Source organism: Strongylocentrotus purpuratus, unplaced genomic scaffold, assembly GCF_000002235.5.
Source record: "Strongylocentrotus purpuratus isolate Spur 01 unplaced genomic scaffold, Spur_5.0 spur5_scaffold_21, whole genome shotgun sequence".
Taxonomy (NCBI): Eukaryota; Metazoa; Echinodermata; class Echinoidea; order Camarodonta; family Strongylocentrotidae; genus Strongylocentrotus; species Strongylocentrotus purpuratus.
Window position 1 is genome coordinate 13681370 of NW_022145607.1, and position 24497 is coordinate 13705866.

Consider the following 24497-nt stretch of genomic DNA (forward strand, 5'->3'; position numbering starts at 1 on the left):
TGACTTCCAGTGGAACTGATTGAACCTACCCTGTTGAAAGAAATCATGAATAAATACATGGGATGATGCCCGCGTTGTCGAGTTGGTCAAGACTGGTAGAATAAACATTTTGATAAAAAGGATCGATCCTTCACTGAATAGGGAAACTTGCTATACATTGTTTCATTCGCTCCAGCTATCCCGAGGCAGCAAACAGCAAGAAATTGTGTAAATAATGCACAAAAGTCCACGGGAGAGGTTCATGGAAGCTTAAAGTAAATAACGCTTACACTCCCTCCCTATTTTATACAACAAAGAGTTGTCTTGGGAACCACTTCTATCTTTACGGATGGGGTGCCAATCCTTAGCTGGGAGTCTAAGGGGCGGAATCCCAGGAAGTTCCTGAATTTACGAAGAAAAGTCACATAGCCCCTTTCATTTATGTTTAGAAATGACTTCTCTTTCTCTATTAAAGACAAAATTATAGAACTTATTTGTTCAGAAGGTTGTAGCGTTTACGCGCGATTGCAGTGTACTTCGCACTTGCTTTGGCTTAGACCCCCCCCCCCCCCTCCTCCTCCTCCTCATGATCCTGGACCCGCCGCTGATAAATGTGTTTTTACCCCTTTCCTCGATTCAATTGATGCTCTGCCACGCTCCGCGGCAGAACACCCCAAAAGAAAGATGCTAACAAAATCAATATTTGTTCTGCTTCGGCTTCGCGGCAAAATGTGGACAAGGATGCCGGGGGGGGGGGGGGGGTGCTCGAGCCCGTTCCGCGGAACCTGGGACAATAGCGTTGGGTATCGTGTTGACAGGAAAAGTTTCAAGGCTGATGTTACGTATAAAACGCCAACTATGTTCCCTTGATCTCAGTCTGTTATGTATGCTGATCAATAGTGCCCGCCCAGAGTGAAAAAGTTCGGTTGCTTCGACTTTCAGTGTCCACTTCTCAAACTTCGTAAGTTTTTAAAGATTACATTTATTAAATTATCAATTTGATGCGCTTTCAGATTATTACAGACTTCGTACAGTAAGTGATTAACGTTTGTAATAGAATTACAAAGTATTTATATCATTAGGCCTATATCATGATTTAGATTTGTATAGACTTTGTAATTTTTTTCAAAGCTTGTGAATGAGTTATTAATTAGCTAGATTAATGTACAATATTAAAGGGGAAGTCCACCCTGAAATTAAGTTAGTTTTAATAGGAGTAGAAAAATGAGAGAAACAAGTCAGTGAAAGTTTGAGCAAATTCCGATTAAAAATAAGGAAGTTAGGATTTTTGAAGTTGTGATCAATCAAACACAAATTGGCAACTCTATGACGTATCATGCGAGCTCAACTTCCATTTGCTCAGTACTAAAAAAATCTAAAATTTTTATTTTCCCTCAAGAAAAATTTCAACCATACATGCACCCTAAATATAATAATTGCAAATATGTTTCTATACTCCCCCTGCAAGGAACAAATATATATTCCGTCATCAATAACGAAGAAAACATGATTTTATGGAATATTATGCACAAAGCAAATGAAGGAGAGCTCGTATAATAAGTCACAGAGTTGCCAATTTGTATTTGATTGATCACAACTTCAATAATTCATAACTTTCTTATTTTCATTCAGAATTTGCTCAAACTTTCACTCACCTGATTTTCTTATTATTCTGCCTCTATCGAAACAAACTTATTTTGGGGGTGGACTTTCCCTTTAAATTGGATCATTATAATATACAGATGAAAAGAGGATTTTCATTATAAATCGTACTCTGAGATTTAATTTAAATCATTGTATAATGGAAATGAAAATTCTCACTAAAGCCCTTTCACACCGGGCCATGCGTAGAAATGCGCAGTGTTGCGTACCGACTACGCCGAGCGTACGCTGACCCACGCTGGCCTACGTGTTTGGGATCGGTGTCGTAAGTTATGCTAAGTTCACACCGACGCCGAATTGATGGCGCATTAAATCGGCGAGCAAAGCGGCGGCAAAGCGTAACAAAGTTTAATTAAAGCGTAAAGACCGTAATAGAGCGTGAGAAAGCTTTCAGCAATTCGGGACATTCGGCAAGAACGCCAAAACTTTTTAAACTGTTTAAAAATTTGAGGCGATCTGTCAGGGATTGCGTTAAGCGGGGAGAGCGTATTAAAGCTTATCAAAGCGTCACAAAGTTTATCAAAGTTTTGCTCAAAGCGTAGGAAAGCTTAACAGAGTTTAAATTTTTGGCGCTCTTGCCGAATATCCCGAATTGCTCAATAGCAATAACATATCTCAGGAGATCGTGAGATTTTTTGAAAAAAATGACGCCGAATTGATCGCCGATTTAAAGCGCGACATTCGGCGTCGGTGTGAACTAGGCATTATTGGAATATTGAGAGGTTATAACTCTAAAACGATGAGTCACATAATTCAGATTCACAAGTATATTTACAAGATAAAGAGCAGAAAAAGTATAGGTACTAGCTTGGTGATGGTCTGAACTCTTTTTCCTCCCAGAAAGCCAGAACCTCTCATAATTATACAGGAGGACACAAGGAATATGAGGGTAGGTGACATTGTGTCAAAGGGACAAAGACAAGTCAATTCTCACAGTCATCTACACTGTAAAAAAGAATTTGTTAATTGGTAATTTTTACATATTTTTTCCATGTAGAATTTACTTGAAAACATTAGTTTTGCCACTTACGCACTAAATTTAAGTCTTGCTAACTCAAACTTTCAATTCAGTAGAACATACGTGGAATATTTAAGTAAAATCAAATACATAAGAACTAATTTAGTAATTTTAACTCAAAATCAGAAATTATACGTATTACTCAAACAATTTATGTTGATTATTCTTATCTTTTTAATGTAAAGACCGATGCAGTGCGTAATGAAAATATTTACATAATTTATGAATATTCATTAAGACCAAATGAAACTCTTTTTTAAATAAAACAATTTTTTTTTGTGGTTGAATGAAAATTTAAGGACTTTAAAACATTTACTAATTCATTTAACATGGCTAAGCAAAGACAAGACAATTTGTAATTGTTACCCAGTTCAAAACAAATCAAAACTTGATATTTCAGGAAATTGTCAACCAATTTTCTTTTTAAGATGCTACGATCAAGTATAAATAAAATTTGGAGCCTTTCAGTATGTGTCGAATTGAAGCGTATGGAATAGTTTGTGATGGTGGTAGATATATATATACGGTTAAATCTTAAATAGAAGTAGTGTTAGTGATTAGTGATTAATCTTAAATAGAAGTAGTAAATGATTAGTGGATGTTACTTGTTAGATTAGATGGGTACCAAATCGTGCAATATGTAATCATATCATAGCTTTTTTTTAATTATCTAAAATGATTACAATACTTAAATTATTTACGTTAATATAACTCGATTTAACTGAGTAAAAATTTATTCAGCAAAATAAGTGAATTCTACTTAAGATGCCGTAGGTAATATTTACTTAATAAAAATAAGGCAATTCTTTTCCTCAATTTTATTGAGTTATTTCGACTATTATTTTTTTACAGTGTAGCTAACACTGTTCTGGGAAAGGGTTATCAAACAAAGGGGGCTTTGGTTATTGGGAGAAAGACAAGAAGTCTTTTGTTTTGGAGGTTTGGGAGCACTTTAAAGATGTATACAATTTGGGGTTTATTTGGCTGGAATAAGTTATTAAACAAATGTCTTGGAAGGAGGTCTGGTATTTCGCAGGGTGGGTCTTATCCGTATTGGGGCATACTGAGTGATATTAAATATTATTACTGAGGGGGTGTAGATTTGTAATACCTTTACATAACACTATACTCTGAGGGACGCAAAGGGGTACGCGAGATGGACGCGTACTTTCGGCGTAGACACTAGACGCAGAAAGAACACATTTTGTACGCAAGTCTACGCAACACTACGCAATATTAAGCTACAATACACCAAGCTTACGCAATAGTACGCTACCCTACACCAGTCCAACGAAGCAGTAAAAGCTTGCGCACACATCAAACAACCGTACGCATCCGTAATCAAACCTGTACACCAGGCCTACGTAAGCGTACGCAACCCTACGCTTTTTATATGGAAGGCCATATGTCGCACGCAAGCTTGCGTTACTGATCAGAGGGGGCCGTTAGGGCTAAATAGGGGTTGTTTGGTGCAGATTCTTCTAAAAGCACCAAATTTGGCCCAGAGGTAGATTATACCATACTTTACGATTTCTTCCGGACGCCAATAAGGGCACCCTCTGGGTATGCCATATTGGGCAAATCCAAAATGGCCGCCATCTGAGTTAAAGGTCAAGCGTAGTTCCAAAAGAAAAAGCGCTTGTATGAATATAGTTTATATATTTATGGGGTTTTGGGGGTCAGAGAATCTGAGTATGATGTTCTTTCATCGATTTGAGGTCTCCTAGGGGCTGCCATACTGGTCATATTGGTCAAATCCAAAATGGCCGCCATCTGATAGTTACACATCAAGTGTAGTTACGAAAGGAAATGGGCTAGTATGATAAAAGTTTATATATCTATGGGGTTTTCGGGGTCAGAGAATCTGATTTTGATGTTCTTTCATTGATTTGAGGTCTCCTTGGGGCTGCCTTACTGGTCATATTGGTCAAATCCAAAATGGCCGCCATCTGAGTTACAGGTCAAGTATAGTTATGAAAGGAAATGGGCTATAACCATACAAGCGCTTTTCCTTTTGGAACTACGCTTGACCTTTAACTCAGATGGCGGCCATTTTGGATTTGCCCAATATGGCAGTCCCAGAGAGCGCCCTTCTTGGCGTCCGGCAGAAATCGTAATAGTATGGTATAATCTACTTCTGGGGCAAATTTGGTGCTTTTAGAAGAATCTGCACCAAAATATCCCTAACAGCCCCTACTAATACAAGTATAATTAAACTTAATGAATGAAACGACTGGATAACCCATATTCAGCTTTACCAGCTAGCTAGGGACCACACTACAGGTCTTCCCGGCGCGGGTCCAGGGGGGAGGGGGGGGACGGGGCGAGAGGGTCTTGACCCCAAACCGCCAACAAAAAATGAAGAAAGAGAGATAGAGAGAGAGAGAGAGAGAGAGTCAGAGAGAGAAAGAAGGTAAAGCAGAGAGTAAGGGGAAGGAAGAAGAGGAAGAAGAAAAGAAAAGGGGGCGAAAGGCCTTCGCCACCCCCTCCCCCCTCCCATCAGCAAAAGAGAGATAGAGAGAAAGAGAGAGAAAGAAGGAAGGAAAAATATAGGAAAAGAAAGAAGAGACAAAGGGAAAGGAAGAAGAAAAGAAAAGGGGAAAGAAGGAGATCGGGGGCCGCAGAAAGGGCTTTGCCTCCCAGGCTGTTGCCCCCCCCCCCCCCCCCAAGCAAAAAGAAAGAAAGAAGGAAGAGAAGGGAAAGAAAAAAGGGAAAAGAGGAGATAAAGGGAAAGAAAGAAAAGAAGGGGGATATCAGTTGCAGTTTTCCCGCCAACAAGTTCGGGATCGGGGGGGGGGGTTAATGGCCCTTGCCCCCCCCCCCCTTCTACAGCAAACTTAAAAGAGAAAGAAAGGAAGAGAACGGAAAGGGAAAGAAAAGACAGGTACAGGAGATCAATTGTGATTTTTCCCACCAGCGCGGTGTGGATCGGGGGCGAAAGGCCTTCGCCTGCCCTCCCCTGGCAAACAAAAAGAGAGAGAAAGAGAGAGAGAGAGAGAAGGAAAAGAAGGGAAAGGGAAAGAAGAGAGAAGAGGAAAGGAAGAAGAAAATAAAAAGGGGAAAAGAAGGAGATCGGGGGGCCGGAAGGGCCTTGACGCCCATGCTGTTGCCCCCCCCCCCCCTTCCCCCGCAAAACAAGAGAGAAGGAAAGAAAGGGTAAGAAACAAAAGAAGAAAAGAAAAGAAGGGATATCAGTTGCAATTTTCTGCAAACAAGATGTGGATCACGGAGAAAGGCCTTTGTCTCTGTCCCCCCCCCCCCGACCACCCCACCCCCTTCCCGCCAAAAAAAGAGAGAAAGAAGGGAAAGGGAAAGAGGAGAGCTAAAATGGAACACAAAAGAGGAAGAAAAAAGAAAAGGGTGAAAAGGTTACTCAACTATAAATAGCTGGCCCGGATACTTGAGCCTCTCACAAAACGCAAGTATAGGCCTGATGTGTCGTCAGTGGCGTCGCTAGACCTTTTTCAGTGGGGGGGGGGGGGTATAGAGGCCAACGATTCCCGACAAAACAAGCCACCAATTAATTACCGACAAAATTAAATGTTCCAATATCTACAAATTTGACCCTATAAACCCGGGCCAAAAGACTAAATTGTTATGCGCAAATGGTCATTTTCGTCGACGACATAAATATACAAATTATTTCGTCAACTTAGTAAGCATCATAGCTATATATTTTAATGCAGGCGCGTAGCTAGGATCTTATTTTAGGGAGGGGCGGTATTGAGCAAGCGAATCACTTAAAGAGCGCGCAAAGCGCTCCCTAGGTGGGGGAGGGGATGGGTGAAAGGCATCCCGCGCGAAGCGCAGTAGCTTAGACGTTCCATTAAATTATTATGAAAAGAAGACGATTTGTTGTGCCGTTCTCGACTCTTAATCCTTGTCTGAATTCAGTTTCCCCATCCCACACGAAGCGCGGAAGCTTAGACGTTTCATTAAATTATTATAGAAAGAAGACGATTTGTTGTATACTGTTCTCTACTCTTAACCCTAATTGTCTGAATTCAGTTTCTCACCCTCTCGCGCGAAGGGCGGGAGCTTCGACGTTTCTTTAAATTATTAGAAAAAGAAGACGATTCATTGAACCGACTCTAAATCATTGTCTGAACTTTCAAAAATGTTTCTTTGTCCGGTAAAAAGTCACAGTTCTAAGGGGAAAAAATTGCTGGCCGACCGACATAAAAAAAAATACCACCGACTTCAACCCCACACCCACCCCCCCCCCCTCCTTTAGCGACGCCCCTGAATGTAGAGTGGCCTGAGCGGGTAGGCACAGGGCGTGGTTCTAAACTTACAGAGACACTTCGATGAAGACACCCTTATTTCATGATTGCGTGTGTTGAACTGCCATGGGCTTTACAACTTTAAACCTCCAGGGTTTATTTTGCATATATATGGATTTACATGATCATTTATATAATAAAAGGAAATAATGAATATTCAAATATCATAGGTAGCAAATAAAGGATGACTAACAGAGGAATGAAGAAAAAAACAGATAGGAGAGGATGATCAAGCATAATGATGTGCACCAATCTATAAATGTGAATTACTAAGTAGCCTGTTACACTACAGCTCTACAATAACAAAGCATTTGTAACCTTGCTTTTAAGCAGTTGAAGAAATTAATAAAAGTAGGCCTACTTGAAGAAATCGTTGAATTATAAGATATTCAGTTTATTTTATTAAGTATGACAAAACACACATTTAACACCTCTGGAAAAAATAATACCCCAGGAACGTGAAAAACAAAACTTTTATTGTCACACATGCCTATAATCGAAATCAAAATATAATTCTGAGATCCTTCTTTGTCTTTAATTTGCACCTGAAAATAAATTCTCTGTTCCTCGTCTATGTCATCGCGGCGAAAATTTCAGACTTTTCTTCTTTTCATGCAGCCTCAGACAAATGTGCCAAAGAAGTTTTGTCTTCTTGTGTTCCTGGAAACAAAATTTGGGCAAAAGTTTACAAGTTCAGTTTATCTTTACGAGATTTATATATATATATAATATTAAGCTTTGGTTGAGCTTTCTTTGGGTCATTGTACTTATCAGAGAAGTTTTGATCCGTTTCAAGACAGAGAATGTTCTCTCGCAAGTTGCCGTTGTAACCGGGATTGTAAGGTAAATGAGAAGAAGGATGTGCACCTCTGAGAATGATATCTTATAGATTGGACTGTTGTTGAAAATCTCACAGATTGTTTTAATGTATATTTGATAGGTTTACTCTCATCGTCACACACGTCTTGGAGGCTTGTTAGCTGCAGAGTTAATGCTAAAAAGTCAATATCTCCGGCATACACTTCCCTCAACTCATCAGCACGAACAAAATATTGGGGAGGGGGCTCATGATAACCGAGCCCGGCCGAAATATTGGGGGGGGGTGTGGCTCAATGATATCCGGGCCCCTCAAAAATATCGGGGGGCTCCATGATGTTATCCGAGCCCCAAACAAATATCGGGGGCTCCGTGATGTTATCCGAGCCCCACCAAAAACACTTGAGGGGGGGGGGGGGCTTATGATATCTGAGCCCCACCAAAATATTTAGGGGTTTAAATGATATCCGAGATCCACCAAATATATTTTTGGGGTCAATGATATGCGAGATCCGATGTCTGAGCCCCCCTTCCTCCTCCCTAAATAAATATTTATAAAATGTTTATATTTGAATGGTACGTCTGTAGATTATAGGTATACATGAGTTTCATGCCTAGAATATAATCATTGGGGAGGAGGGGGGTTCATGATATCCGAGCCCCGCAATAAGTCTCGGGGGCGGCTCAATGATATCTGAGCCCTACTTAAAATATTGGGGGCTCAATGATATCTTAGCCCCTAAGGACTCAATGATATCTAAGCCCCACCAAAAGATTGGGGGGCTAAATTAATGATATCTATAAGCCCCGCCAAAAATATTGGGGGGGGGGGGCTCAATGATCCCATATTTTTTTTGGGGGGGGGAGGGGCTGTGCCCCCCAAACCCCCTCCCCCGGTTCCTAAGCCTAATTACAGTTCAATGAAGTCTACTTTTTGAAACTTAAAGGGATTGGGTAACTTTGTCTTAGGTTCTGAAACAAAAAATCCTGGAATGATAGTTAGGGCTAGTTCTGATCGGAAAACGACCCAAATATCGGAGTATGGCTACCTGCCCCAGGGCCTTGTCCTATATACGGATCAGAGAAAAAGTACTTTTATGACTTTCGGGGGCTCTTTTTGGCATTTCGGGGGCTAATTCATCCCGAGCCCCCGTGTATTTTCCTCCTGATACGGATAAGTTAGTGCCCTGATGGGTCTACTTCTAACTCGTGTTTTTAGCCATTCTTTACTTTTTCCTTTCCTTTCTTTTTTCTTTCCTTTCCTTTCTTATTTTTTCAAAGAGGGGGGGGGGGGGGCTTTCCATCGCCCCCCGTATATCCGCGCCTGAGTGACACACAAACTAACCTTATTTATTACCGAACAAAAAAATGAAGAAAAAGTCCCTCGACACCACAGGTGTAAGTATTCAGCCTGTTCCTACCCCCCCCCCCCCCCCAAAAAAAAAAAAAAAACTTTATAAGTGATTTTTTTTTTTTCTAATTTGATACCAGTGATATACAGATGTTGCTGAAATGGCCTATTTTTCCGGGATTTTTCCTTGCTTTTTAGTCAATTATACTTTTTATGCGTTTGTTGGAGAATGACATATATCACAATTTACAGTCAGGCAAGAAATGTGCTTATTTACTATTTAGAGGCCGACATGTCAGGTCCCGCGGAACGGCGGGCTTGGGGGCTCAAGCCCCTCCCCCATCCCACCCCCACACTTTTGAAAAAGTATATTAAAGAGAATTAAATAGAAAGAAATAGAAAAGAAAGTATGCTCATGTAACCGTAATTAAATGCCCATACCCCTGAGCTAATTCCGGGGGCTCTACCCCCTGGACCCCATCTTGGGCCCTAAGGCTGGCCCTGGATGCTAATCTGGCCTTAAATGTAATGCCTAAAACCCCTGCGCTTCCGGGGGCTCCGTCCCTTGGACCATACGCCAATTAGTGACGTGCCAGTGTTATGAATATGGTATTAAACTATGCTCATCTGACCGTAAGTACGAAGCCACGTACAATCGATTACAACAGTAAGTGTGGGGCCAATATCACGAGTATGCCTTTATAGAATAAATGTTTTAAAGAAAATATTCACTTCTACTTTCAAAAGGACTGGCCCAATTGCTTTAAAAAATTGTAGAGAGTTATTATTATGTAATTTCTAGAAAAAATGCCAACCACATGATTTACAATGAGTCTAAATACATTGATTTGCCGAGTTTCTTCCTTTTATCAAATATACACGTAAAACAATGGGGGACAGACTGCGCGGATAGCAAACCGCACGGATCGTCCGAGCCGAAAACCCGCATATTATGTCCGACGGACAAACGAAACTTGTAGGACAAACGGCGCGATCACAACGGCGCTATATAAATGTGAATGTTGTGAGCACCGAAATCGTATTGAGCGGAGTCTCGGGGTACTATTGGAGCGCCTTGCGTTCTGGATTATGCGCTATAAAACATCCGATGATATTATTTATAAAAGAAAACAAATACGACAGTTTACTTGTCACACCGCATTTGGATGTATATTGAAAATATTCATTTACTAGATATAGTCGATTTACTTTTCCTTCTTTTGTGTGTTATTAAAAAAAAACGTTAGTTAAAACAATTCAGTTTGAAATGGGTAGAGTATAATACCGTTTTCAAAAATATTTTAGCCTGCTTCCTGTCCGCGTAAGTGTTTTAATCTACAAGTCTGATAACTCTATCTCAACTTTCGCTTTAATGAGCACACTTGGGCCTACTGTAATTTAGTGTTGCATACAATCCCTTGACAAGTAGAAACCCTCCCCTCATTAGAATGTTCTCATACCCTCATGTAGAGTGGCCATGCATGATTTTGTCTTGAAGAGTGAATCGTTTCTGGTCCTCAGAATCCAAACTCCGAAAATATTGTTTTATAAGATAAACACTGTAGAACAACCAAACTTAATGAAATGTTTTTTTTTTTAATGTGTATTGTATTGTATTTATTAAACTTCATTGATGAACATCAATAATCTATTGATAAACATATAACTCATATAAATCAATTTACAATGCAGCGTAGCAAAACAGAAGGGAAATTATAAACAGCAGGAAAAAAACATTTTTTCTTCTTGTAATAACATAGCACATAATGCATGAAGTAAATATGATGTACATACATCCGAAGATTTAGACATATAAAAACCTAACAGCATAGCACTGATTTTCTAAATAGATTATAACTCCTACTAAACAAAATAGGTATATGAGGTACATGGAATGCAATAGGCCTAGATGACCGTTTCGCCTAAAATAAATTACATAATAGTACCTATACATATGGGACCTACAAACTAAACCCAAAACATAAAATGGTAATTGTTTGCCTTTAAGTTCTATATAGGTTTGACATTGCCAAAAACAGTTCCGTTCATGCGCTGGCGTGCCACGCTCACGTAATCGGGACTCTGGTCGCTTGCCATGCACATACACCTTTTCGTGCATAAGTACACACGCTAATTGTTTATGCCTATTGTGCGATGCGATTTGCGTGCACACTTGAAAGCTTATTGTATTCGTATAGAGCGCCAAGAGCGTTGTTTCGATTTCGCGCTACATTGCATGTCCCTGAGAAAATTGCGATATTTTATCATCAACTTTGTCAGTTTTGATCATGGCTCCTCACTGTAAGAAAGTATGGAACTTAGGTCGAGATTTTTTGCGGGAAATGAGACGATGGATTGGTTTGACAACTCACTAATAGTGCTTATTTACACCAACAAAATTACAAATTCATGAAATGATATTGGTATCGACGGAAAGAGGGTGGAATTTCCTACAACTTTCATGTACATTTTTTCTTATATAACATATAGATTAGAAGTTATAGTGGATCAAACATAGTAAATATTTAAACTACACGCACTTGAACCAACCCTAAAATAAACTTGGCACAGGTGGGATTAGGCACTGGGTGCGCATTGCATGGTACATTGGGTCGAATGCATAAATGAAATATAGAGAAAATAATAGGGTTGCATACTTATCTTTTATCAAATTTTTAAAAACTTTGTCATTACATAGTATCTAGAAGTTACTCCTAACTGCAATTATGTTTTTGGTGATCGAAGAGAAAATATATATCATATCTTTATTGTCTAATCTCATCATATATATAAGTTTTTCTTGACATTCCAAGTTATTAACATTTTCTTCGTAATTGCTAATCTTTTCAAGAAAAATCTACTCATAAATTTGTATATTTATCATATTTCATAATTACAATGGAATTCATCTCCTATTAGATTCAGATTGCAGTCTTCACAGAATTGTAGATTAGGGGGCGTTTTTCTGGTCTTTTACATCTTCCTGTTGTGTGCGCTAAGTCGTAGTTTGTTGATATTTTTTCTTACATTTATATTAGGTATATGAGATGAATACTTTTCTTGCTGGATTATATTTTTGAATTGTCAGAAGGGTCTGAGTTTATTTCCTTTACGGGTATCCCTATCATCAAATAAATCCAGCTTTAATTGTTCATTAATTCTTCTTGCCAAACATGTATGTATATATAGGCCTATGTTGTATAAATGCATGTACTTGTAATGAAATAAATGTATATATGTATATAAATTTGACATTTTGTTCCGTTGGGGGGGGGGGGTAAGGTCACTTTTTTAGGTCTGCCATTGGCATAAAAAATTTTTAATAAAAAAAATAAAAATAAAATAAAAACAAAATAAAAAAATAAGGGGGTCTCCCCAAAAACATACCCATAAAAAAACTCAAGGGGGGATTTAACCCCCCCCCCTGCGTACGCGCCTGCTCATTACTCATACTGTCTTATTACACTGACTCATTACTCACACTGACTTACATCTACTTTCCTAAAGTTGGCAACACTGTGACGTATCTTGCGAACCCCTCTCCAATTTGGTCTGTACAGAAAATTTCATGGACTTTCATTTTCTCAGTTATTGATGACAGAATAGATTGGTTTCATACATTTCTGGATGTATAATACATATTTGCAACGATTATATTCAGGGTGAATGTATTATTGAACATTTTTTGATGGAATTTATAAGCTTTTAAAGTTTTTTAGTACAGGGAAAATGGCTGATGACATCACAACAAATGTCACAGAGTTGTCAATTTGCACCGTGTTTGATTGATTGAATCTTCAAAAACTCAATACTCTCTATTTTTTAATCGGTTTTTGCTCGAACTTTCACTGACCCGTTCCTCTCATTCTTGTGTTTTCATTTAAAACGAAACCCAACTCAATATCAGGGTGGACTTCCCCTTTCAGAAAATTGGGTAAATTGGTAAAAATAGGAGATTAAAAAAACACAATTGTTTATTTGGAATACTTTATACCAACACTAGCTAATGTATGTTTACCCAATTTCGGGTACATTTTTACCAAACATGCTCAAATTATAATTATACTTCCCGGGGCTCCGCCCCATGGATGCTCATCTTACCTTAATTTAATGCCTAAAACCCCTAAACTTCCGGGGGGCTCCGCCCCCTGGATGCTCATTTGACCTTAATTAAATGCCTAAAACCCCTGAGTTTCAGGGGGGTCCGCCCCTCACCCCCCCCCCCCCGCCGGGGCTTTGCCCCTCGACCACACGCCAATTTACGCTCCACTTGCTTCGCTCGCTTTGCTCTACCTGATCGTTAATACTTTAGCCCCCCTCCACACTTTGAAAAACGTTGGCAGGGCCTGCGGAACATGTAAGAGTGGTGGTGATGCCAAGTTTTTTCTGCATCCCCCCCCCCCCAACGTTTTTGCTCATTACGCCACTGCTCCCTAGTCCCTCGCATTTCGTCCCCCCGGTCATGAAAAGAAACCGCCGCCCCTGGATGCAAGAATGATGACATTGAACATGATTACAATTTTGGATAAAAAATAATCAAACAATATGTTCCGAGGTCATATTTATTACAATTTTTGAAAGTTTTATCCACCAGCATGTTGTTGAATACTATATCCAATTATTCGGTGATTATGTTGGTTACCAGAAGATGATCATGGCAGGATGTGATATTCTATAATAAAACTAGATGCTATCTAGATAGTACTTCAACAGAAAGCTGGATAGAGACACTCCGTCACATCAAGCTACGAGAAAGTATATCATCATCTCACAGAATTCTGCTCGAATACCGCATCGAAATCAGGTAGGCCCTACAGCCCTTACGTTATGCCTGTTGCACATGAGTCGTCTTTCTGATTGCGTCAGTTTGTGATTGTATAGATAATGATATCGATTATTTAGGAGCGCTAAAACAAAAACGACTTTTTCGCTTACCAAGTAACAGAATGTGAAGAGAGAAACCTAAAACTCATAAATAGGTCAATCATACTTTATTACTGAGGAAAGAGGTATTTTTTAAGGGATCTTTTGAAAATGGTAAGACAGGTTAATTATCTGATGGAAAGGGGGATATTTTCGAAGCAGCCACTGTAAAACGTTTTTTCGGTATAGTTGAGGGTCTGGATATGGGAATAATTAGAGTAAATTCAGTTGTAGAGCGTAGGTCTGCATTTCTCCAGACATTTCTTCGCCTCTTGCGCAGCGGGCTTTTAGTGCAAATTAATCAGGAGCTTTGCTTTTGCTACTCTGATGAGTGAGATGGCCCCAGTATTAAAATTCGTAACCGGGAGGTCCCGTGTTCGTAATACTAAAGGGTACTAGGTGTCCTTTTGTAAGGCATTAAATCCTCATTACCAGTGGCGTACGCAGGATTTTTTTCAAGGTTTTTTTTTTTTTTAAATCAGGCCAAAAATTTCGCAACGACTCAGCCAGCCGCTTAATAAGCGGGGGGGGGGGGGGGGGGGGGGGTGGGGGGAAGAGGACACCTTTTTTTGGGGGGCTCGAAATTTGAAAATTTGACATTTTGTTCCGTTGGGGGGAGGGTAAGGTCACTTAATTTTATTTTTTTTCTTAATCTTTTTTTGTTTATAAAAAAAAAACGAAAATCAAAAATTTAAAGGGGGGGGGGGTTCCCCAAAAACATACACGAAACATACACATAAACAAAACTCAAGGGGGTTTAACCCCCCCCCCCCTGCGTACGCGCCTGTATATATGCAGTCAAATATTTCATCACTATACTCTTCACCTATATCTTGCCATTATGCTGTTTATGCATGCCATACACTCCATTGCTACTATGTTGCAGTCCTCTTCTTTTCCTCTTTTCCTCTCTTCTTTTCTCTTTCTCCAAGCTCTCTATCCTCCTCTTCTCTTTGCCTATCACTTTCTTCCTTTCTTCCTTTCTCCCATTTATAATTTATAATTATATTTGTGTATTCGGGCGTACCCATTACAAGCTATGCTTATCGGGTTTCGCGCCTTCGTCCTTGTAATACAAGTTCTTTTATTATATTTATGTTCCTACTTATAAATTGTATTGTATGAACAGATGTCAAATACATGTATGTTGTCAAATTGAATGGAAGAAAATAAACGTTCATTTGAATTGAATTGAATTGAATAGCTCGACAAAATATTTTTGAGAAATTCGTGTATAGGTTCCAACACGGTCTCATCTCCATTATTACAAATATTTAGTGAACTAAAGATATCCCGAATTGACATTAACCAACAGCTTTGTTCGTTATTTACTAATTTTTTGTTTTCTTCAAAGGATTTACAAAGTCGTCATTTTCATCCAAACTTCGTATTCGTATCCAATATTATTGAGATTTGAATAAGTTGAGGATGCCTTCCAATTTCGGCTGATTCTGCTAAATTGCTTGCGGTTTACCCCTAAGATATTTTTACAACACTCCCTCTCGGTCTCCCTCTCGGTCTAGTTCCTTCCACTCTTCCCTCCAAGAGGCTCTGGTGCCTTTTAACATGACCAAAGTATTTGATATTTCTCTCCTTAACTAATCCTACTAGTGCAATTTGTGTGCAGTATCTCTTTGTTGGTTTTCATTAGTTTCCAGGGTATTTTCATCATTCTTCTGTAAATCCACCTTTCAAAAGATAATATTCTATTTTCCATGACCTTGCTTGTTGTCCATGTTTCTGCTCCATACACTAGTCTCAACCAAAGCGCAAATTTTACCTTTCAATCTGTGAATAAGTCTTTTATTGTCAGAAATATATTCCGAGCAATTTCGATTCTTTTTTTTAATTTCTGCTTCGCATCTGGCATCATCTGTGATACTTTGTCCTATGTAGATGTAATTACTGACTTGCTCAATGATATGTCCATCGAGTTTCAAACAGATTCTAGGCTTGTTCTCTGTTCTACTAAAAATAATTGACTTAGTTTTCTTGACATTCATGCTGAGACCAAACTTTTTACTTTTAAATTTTACAATTTCCAATACATGTTGTAAATCTGCTTCAATCTCTGCAAAGTATACAGTGTCATCAGCATAACGTAAAGTATTAATATTTACACCCCCAATACTTACACCTTTCATATTTGAAATTTCCCTGAATACCAACAAAGATGGGGGAATTACGCATCCCTGACGTGCTCCTCTTTTTATTTTTGTGTAACCTGTAATTTCATTGTTAATTTTGGTGGCACCTGTCTGCTCAATCCCAGTAAAGTTTAGATATGAGACGTATGTTTTTACCATCCAGATTAAGTTTTTGTAAGCTTTCAATCAATTTTTCGTAGTGAATTTTGCCGAATGCTTTAGAGACGTTAATAAAGCACACATATATTTCTTTGTTTACTGCAATATACCAACTTCATTACCTTACCTACTTTATTGTCAATTAGAATTTTTAATTTGATTTGATTGATTGATTTGAGTTTATTCGTCCACAATGTGGAAATATGCTTTCCACCAGCATTACAATGATACGAGAAACATAGTACAATAATATGAACATATGAACAATTAAGCAAGCAATTTCAGAACAGAAAAGATCTCGTCATTTCACATAAATAATACAAAATTGTTTAAGCCATCCAAAACTGTTAAACTTGATTAGATGATTAGAAATATCTTTGAAATAGCTTTATGATAACAGTTTATAAATTCAAATAATTATGATCATTATTGTTATTGTTATTATTATTAATATTATTATTATTATTATTATTATTATTATTATTATTATTATTATTATTATTATTATTATTATTATTATTATTATTATTATTATCTCTTAACGAATTGGTTGAACATGTGGGTAGAGTTTGGTACGAAGGATTGGCGGAAGCGTGCTCGGTTTGTGCGTGGGACATTTAATCGAATTCCAGAACGGTTGAAAGAATACTGGGTGTTGAGAGGGTGACTTTGATCTTTCATGATTTTGTTTGTTTTGGACATGAGTCTCTGTTCGAACAAACAGTTTATATCAGCCAAATCATGCCCTATCACTCTCTGTGCCGCTCGCCGCACTCGGTCTAAGCGAGTCCGGTTTTTCTGGGTCCCATTTCCGTAAAAGCAAATCACGTTGTATGTTAAAATGCTTTGTATTAATGACTGATAGAACAAAACCAGAATTGTTCTGTCAACGTGAATATTTTTCATCATTCCCAGACAGTAGAGTCTTTGGTTTCCCTTCTTACACAATGTTTGTGTGTTTTTAGTCCAGTCTAAAGTGTTGGTAACTATGCTTCCCAGGTACTTGTACTCCTTCACCTGTTCAACCTCCTTAATATGAAGAAATAAGGGATCGTGTTTATTTGATTTTTTTCGAAAGTCAAACATCATTTCCTTTGTTTTAGATACGTTTAAGTGGAGGTAGTGCGCATCACACCACTCAATGAAAGCCTTCACCGTTGTGACATAGTCATTTACATTCTCATCAGTAAGATGTACAGTGATTACCATATCATCAGCATATTTTATGATATTACAATTTTCATTGTCACTGATAATTTTACTAGTAAACAGGGAGAAAAGGGCGGGGGATAAAACACATCCCTGCGGGGCACCTGTACTAATTACCTTAGTACAAGATGTAATCATTCCCAATCTTACTGCCTGAGGTCTTGATAGCAAGAAATTGTGAATCCATAGAACAAGTTGGGGAGAAGCATTCATTTCCAAAAGCTTGGCAGCAAGAAGGTGAGGCATAATTGTGTAAAAATCTACAAAGAGTGCCCTTACAAAACTCCCACCGATATCTAGGTGTTTATAAGCCCCATGAAGGAAACATAACACTGCATCGTCGACACCTCTGTTTTTGCGGTATGCAAACTGCAGTGGGTCGAGATGCTTACCGACCTGACTCATTAGCTTTTTCAAAACAAGCTTTTCTAAGCACTTCATGGCATTGCAAGTTAGGGATACAGGCCTAAAGTCTTTGTACATTTATTGCCTTTTGGTACAGGTATTATTGTTGAGGTTTTCCACAAAGTTGGTACGATGCCTAGATTTAACGAGTTCTGGAATAATTTAGTGTACACACATGCAAGTTGATCTTTGCAAACACTCAGAACTTTATTGCTCATGTTATCCGGGCCTGCAGATTTATTCACTGCGAAGTGGGCAAACATCCTTCTCACATCGTGCTCTGTTAATACACATATGTTATTCTCCCTATTATCATCGTTAGCGTTACTTTGTAAGGCAGCCACAATATCTTCATTCAATACTCCTAAAATGTTCGTCATCAAACCTGCAATAGTATTCGTTAAGCTCTTCAACAAACTCTCTTGACTGCACATTTAGTTGGCTTTTCTTCTGCCTATACCCTGTCAGGTTTTGCATAGTTTTCCAATCAGATCTAGTATCATTATCTTGAAAGCTCTTTTCAATTCTGTCTCTCTGAACCTTCTTACAATGTACAATTAGTCGATTGATCTCTTTCTGTAGCTCTTTCTTAAGTACATCGTTACCTTGATATACTGCAATTCTTTTTTGTTTGATCATTTCCCTTTGTAGGTGATCTTTTTTCTCTCCAGAAAGTGCCCTTTTTTCTTGGTGCCCCCCCCCCCCCCACTTTGGGCTGCCAAGTGAAAATGTGATATTAAAGCGGGGGGGGGATGCTGGAGAGGAGGACTACTAATCTATTTTATTTTTTTCAGGGGGCGGGGGGAAGCGCCGTTTTAGCATGACTTTCTTTTTAACTCTTACTTTCACCTATCTCAGATAACCCTAAGTTTTTGGTTGCTGCTTTATATGTAGTTGATAATACATGTACATGATTAAAATAAAGAGAGAGAAAGAGAGAGAACCACCATCATTTTGCAATGGTTCAGGGTTCGTGTAATGTACATTTGAAACCATTTCTTAGCGTCTCAACCCTAAAAAAATAGCAAAACTATTTTTTAAGGAAAAACATTATACTGAATTAAATAAAGAATAATAGCTTTATATTGGATCATACTTATACTGATACCGGCTAAAGGCAATGTGGTATTTGTATAGAGGTATTCCAAAATGACATTCTGATAATCAACATTTGTTCTGGTATCATATGTATTAACGCATAATACAACTGATCTTTATGATTTCTTAACGTGACATAGCTTCTTCTCCCTCTGTAAACAAAACAGAAAACAAGGTTATTTAATAAAAGGACCATGCGACAAATAATCATTGTGATACAAATTGATGCAAAGATTTTTTTTGAATAAGCAATGCTTTTCACCAGAATCTTCTTTGTAAAAACGACTTTTATAAATCTCAGCCATGCAATTCTGCCACTGTGCTGTAAGATCACTTTGAGATTAGGAGAAGTGTATTATGTGATGGGTATTTTAAATTGAATGGAACGTCTAGACTCAGTAAGCATGGCTGAGATTTGTAAAAGTTGTTTTTACAAAGAAGATTCGGGTGAATAGCAGTGCTTATTCAAAAAAATCCTTTCATCAATTTGTATCACAATGATTATTTGTCGCATGGTCCTTTTATTAAATAACCTTATTTCTTTTACATTTGCAAGGGGAGAAGAAGATATGTCACGTTAAATACATCATAAAGATCAGTGTTGTATGCGTATATATTATATACACAGGCCAGTAACAGCTATGTAGCTTGTAAATTTGTAAGAGGGAAAAGGCTGATTGAAATGATAATGAAAAAATAGCAAATAATTGAGGAGTATCATAGGTACCAATTCAATGGATATTTGTATAAAAAAAGAGCCCCCGTCAGTAATAAAAGATGTATGCCTCTCCCAATCTTTCATGCGTTCACCGGGTGTTCAGAGGAAAAACTTAGAAGTCTTTCCCAGAGGTGAATGATTCCTTCAGTGAACTCCTGTACATGTCTAGGGCGGTCAGTGAAGGATCAATGTTACTGCCAGAGCGATTTGTGGTGCTGATACGACCGAACCAGTGAGAGCATACATGTACCTAGTGAATGATGCCAGGAAACAGCTCTTCGCACAGAAGTCTAGAAACCTGGAGAACATTCCTCCAACCCAGGCAGCACTCAAGCAGCACTTCAAGCGCACTTGCTACCAGGCCAACTGTTGGAACCAGATATTGGCCAAGAATCCAGAGATGCCAGAGCCATCTGACTTAGGCTGGACAAACGAAACTGGGTGGCAGCCTCTTTGGACCAGTCTCCCGGAAGCATCAAAATTGTGCCATGAGTAATCCACTGTCGCTGCAAGAAAGGATGCACTGAATATTGTGCTCTTGTTCTGGAGACTGTTAGATTTTGATCGTTACCATTAGGATATTCATAAGTTGTGGACAGTGCTAAATACATGTGGATATCTATAGCTGTGGTAATGAACAGGTTTTTTGGATTTGACCTCTCAGGGTCATCAGAGGTCACATCAAACTGTGAAATAAACTAACTGAAAAGGATTAAGGTGGAGGACTCGGCAGGGGAACCATTCCTTAATAAATTTAAGAACATAGGGGAGAACAAATGACATATAATGGGGATTTAACCTTTTGTAACCATTCAAAACTTGCTATTTTTAGTCAATTTTGACCTTGACCTTGACCTAAATGCAAAACCCTGAGTTCAGGTGATCTCAAAAGTATTACCAAATGAATTGGCATCCCCAAGTTAGTTGGAAATGACACCTTAAACGTTTTTCTGGTGTATTTGGTTCAAAAGTTAAGCGTGTTTGTACATTAGACCATGCGGACTAGCGGCCATTTTGGATTTGACCTCTCAGGGTCATCAGAGGTCAAATCTGACTTCCCTCCACATCTGAAAATAAATCTTATGGTGAAAGCAAACTATGCTGGAAGTTTCATGCTTTTCTCAAAAAGTGCACAATTTTCTTGCTAAGCCGCTGCACTAAAGGGAAATATCTTTAGTACATGGCAAATGGGAGGGGAGCTCGAAAGATACGCCACAGACTTGCTATATTGTGTTTGATTGATTGCACATTCAACAATTCATAACTTTGTTATTTTTAGTCTGTTTTTGCTCTAACTTTCACTGAACTCATTTATCTGCTTCTATTTAAATAAACTTACTAAACTAAACTAAACTAATATCTGGGTAGACTTCCCTTTTACGGAGACATTGGCTTATCTTCATAAGCCAGGGACCCAGTTTCGATTCCCGGCGGAGACATTTTCCAACCTTTTGCAAGAATATCAAAAAGGTAGGACAGCAATGAGGAACTTTAAGCTACGCAACTATTATTCTCCCATTTCCTTCCGCACTACGTTTCCCTGAGAGTTTCCAACCTGTTGTATATAGTATTTCCTAACAATAAAATTAATACTAACAATCCGTTTAATATTTCCATTTGTTTTCCTTTTTTGAAAATGACAGAAGCTTTAATCACCGATTCTCTCAACATAACATCGCAAAGATGGCGGTCCACTGGGGCGGCGTTGTCGGCATGGTCGTATTCTATCTCGTCATCCTGGTCATTGGGCTATGGGCCTCACGGAAGACCAAGGGAGGGGACAAGGCAGAGAATGTGATGGTGGCCAATCGGGACATTGGCTGGTTTGTCGGTTTCTTCACGCTGGTTGGTAAGTTTGAGACGACCCCTGGTCGGACCCTCAGTGTGAGATGGATACGGCTGGAGGGAGAAGGGGGAGGTGCTCCTACTAGGAAAATAAATATTGGCAGATCTTGGATAGATGCGTCATCTATTGTGAGATCTTAAGCAACTTGCTATTCGATATACGAATTAAAATGAAATGTATTGTTTGTTTCATAGTGATGGCGTGTCGCACATTTGAAACAAATCCGCAGGAGGCTCACGTACCCCACCGTAATTCCAATAACAAAAAGAAGAAGAAAACGAGGACGAAGAAGAAGAAGATAAAGAAGGAGATGATGATGATGATGAAGAAGAAGAAGAAGAAGAAGAAGAAGAAGAAGAAGAAGAAGAAGAAGAAGAAGAAATAGACAACAGGAGGGGACGGTGCTCCATCCCCCTTACCCCCTCCCCCTCCGATTCTTATAACATTTATTTAAACGCCATCAAAATGATACTTTATTTTTCAGCAACCTGGATAGGAGGTGGTTTCATCAATGGAACAGCTGAAGTAGTCTTTACACCAGGCAGAGGTGTTCTGTGGGCACAAGCTCCCCTTGGATACAGTCTGAGCTTTGTCGTCAGTGAGTTTAAACTTTACAATCAATTTCTTCTTCGATATATTGTATATTCAATGAACGATCTATCTGCTCACCGAATTTACGCATGTCTCAACACGCTTTCCTCTTTAATAGGAAAATTAATGCCTGGTTGTTGTTGTTTTTTCTTCATTTTCATGTTTTTTTTCTTTCTTTTTTGTTCGTATATGTGACTTTATTGATGGTGACGTTCCAACCTGCACTTCTATCTTGGGCATAGCGATGAATAGTCTAGCTTCTGTCCGTTTTTAATTTGTATTGTTCTATCACACGCATCGAGGTGTCTCCTCTGGCCAGCTAACCAAATAGCTTGCCAATATACTTTTTGACAGAACATCCATTCATTTGAATGCATTACAAACAAACAAAGATTGTATGATTATAAAACTATTGTCATGCATTTCACAGGTAAATGTCCTGTACATAAAACAGGTCAGTAATTATCTCACAACTTTATACTACTCTGTCATTATTTTTGCAATCAAAATGGGGACTCCCATGGGAGAATGGCTTGCAAGGAACTGAAAACTTTTTAATGATTTTCTTCCTTGCTAAGTAACCAAATAACAGCTTCAATTTCAACTGGCTCACAATTTATAATAAGATTGTGAGCTAGTATTTTGTCGGGCTTAATTCTCCTTTAATACATGCTTTCAATGTTTATATATTTATTGATCTTGATAGACGGTCTCTTCTTTGCAAAGAAGATGAGAGCAGCAGAATACGTCACAATGATTGACCCCTTCCAGATAAAATATGGACCTCGTTTTGGAGGAATATTGTTCCTAGTCGCGCTCCTTGGGGAGGTACTTTGGTGTGCCACCGTACTCGCAGCACTGGGTAGGTACTGGATATTATAATAAAAAATATTTACTATTATTGTTCATTCCTTGAGGACATTTGCTTTATGCATTTCTCCTCATTTGCGAAGTGGATGTTTTGAAATAGAGGGATACCCACAATACCTAAGATAAACATGCATGCTACGGTACTGCCAACAACAACAAAACAAAAAGCAAAAAAAGAGACGAGGAACAAAACCTCTCATACAATAATGCAAATTTAACAACGATTCTAAATGGTGAAAGTTCAGCCTTTTGATCAATGTGTGCATGCAACGATGATCTTGATTGGCCATTGTCATTTCGCGATTGATTGCAACTTCTGTGTTAGGGAACCAGGACCCCGTCGCACAAAACTTACCATTAGGGACTTTTAGATTTGCGTGGACTGATACATGTGACGTCCATTCAAGGCAGTGCATTAAAAGGACGTCGACCGTAGCAATCCACATTGTTTTCGTGCAAATCTAAAAGTCCCTATTGATGGTAACTTTGCCATCAATGGTAACTACCATGGATACCTTGATTTTGATTAGCTGTTGAGCCCAGTTACCATGGTAGTTGTGTCAGTGTGTCAGTGTGTGGCTGCCGAAAGATGAAGTAGACGGGGGGGGGGGACACCCCACTCTTAAATCCACACTGCTTGCATTGTTCTATATATATATATATAGAATAATATTTATATAACAGTATGATGTGAGAAATCAGAGGTTTTGATTTTGATATTCCAATTATGTTGGTTGGTTTGGTTATTTGTTGGTTTTACCTCACTGCTAAATAAGCAACCATGGGACTTGGTATGGAGAAATATTGCCTTACCAAAGGGCACTGACACGTCGACTTGGTTTTGATTCCGTGACCTTCCATTTACGAGACCACTGCTCTATACCACTGAACAATCGCGCGTCCTTATTTATCATCTACCTCATTCTCATATTTATTTATCTCATCTGACATCTGTAAGGTTCAACAATCGCTGTTATCCTGGAACTCGACCAGAATTTAGCTGTTATCATATCAGCCTGTATCGCCGCGGTCTATACCTTCATTGGAGGTCTCTACTCGGTAGCTTACACTGACATCGTACAACTCGTGCTCATGTTCATCGGTCTTGTAAGAAGTATTTTTTAAATTTCGTTTATTTCCATTTCCAACAAAATAAAATAAAGTACACGGGATTGCATTGTACATAGTAAAACAATGAAACTTAACAATATATTTGTAATATGTCCACAGTGTACAACAGGCATATAAAACAGGTTGGTCGTGGAGGTGAAAAGCTGAGCTTGTAGATTGCCGCCCCCGTATTAGGTGATCTAGCTATTTAACTTTATGAACGTGTTATTCTGTTGTTTGTTCTCCTAATCTTGTAATTAATTTCATGGCAACAGGGTTATACCAAACAATAGTCAGCACACTCATTTATAC

The 24497-nt window shown here is 38.7% G+C and overlaps 1 protein-coding gene across 1 annotated transcript in view; it reads left to right on the top strand.

The window, feature by feature from the left end:
* Window positions 1-775: 775 nt before the first annotated feature.
* Window positions 776-24497, top strand: part of LOC583608 (high affinity choline transporter 1) — a 36593-nt gene continuing 12871 nt past the window's right edge. Inside the window, exons 1-5 of the mRNA XM_030995007.1 lie at window positions 776-940; window positions 21412-21617; window positions 22099-22212; window positions 22912-23067; window positions 24034-24182. Of these exons, the coding sequence (XP_030850867.1) occupies window positions 21452-21617; window positions 22099-22212; window positions 22912-23067; window positions 24034-24182 (585 nt within the window). The 5' untranslated portion in view covers window positions 776-940; window positions 21412-21451. The remainder of the gene's footprint in view (window positions 941-21411; window positions 21618-22098; window positions 22213-22911; window positions 23068-24033; window positions 24183-24497) is intronic.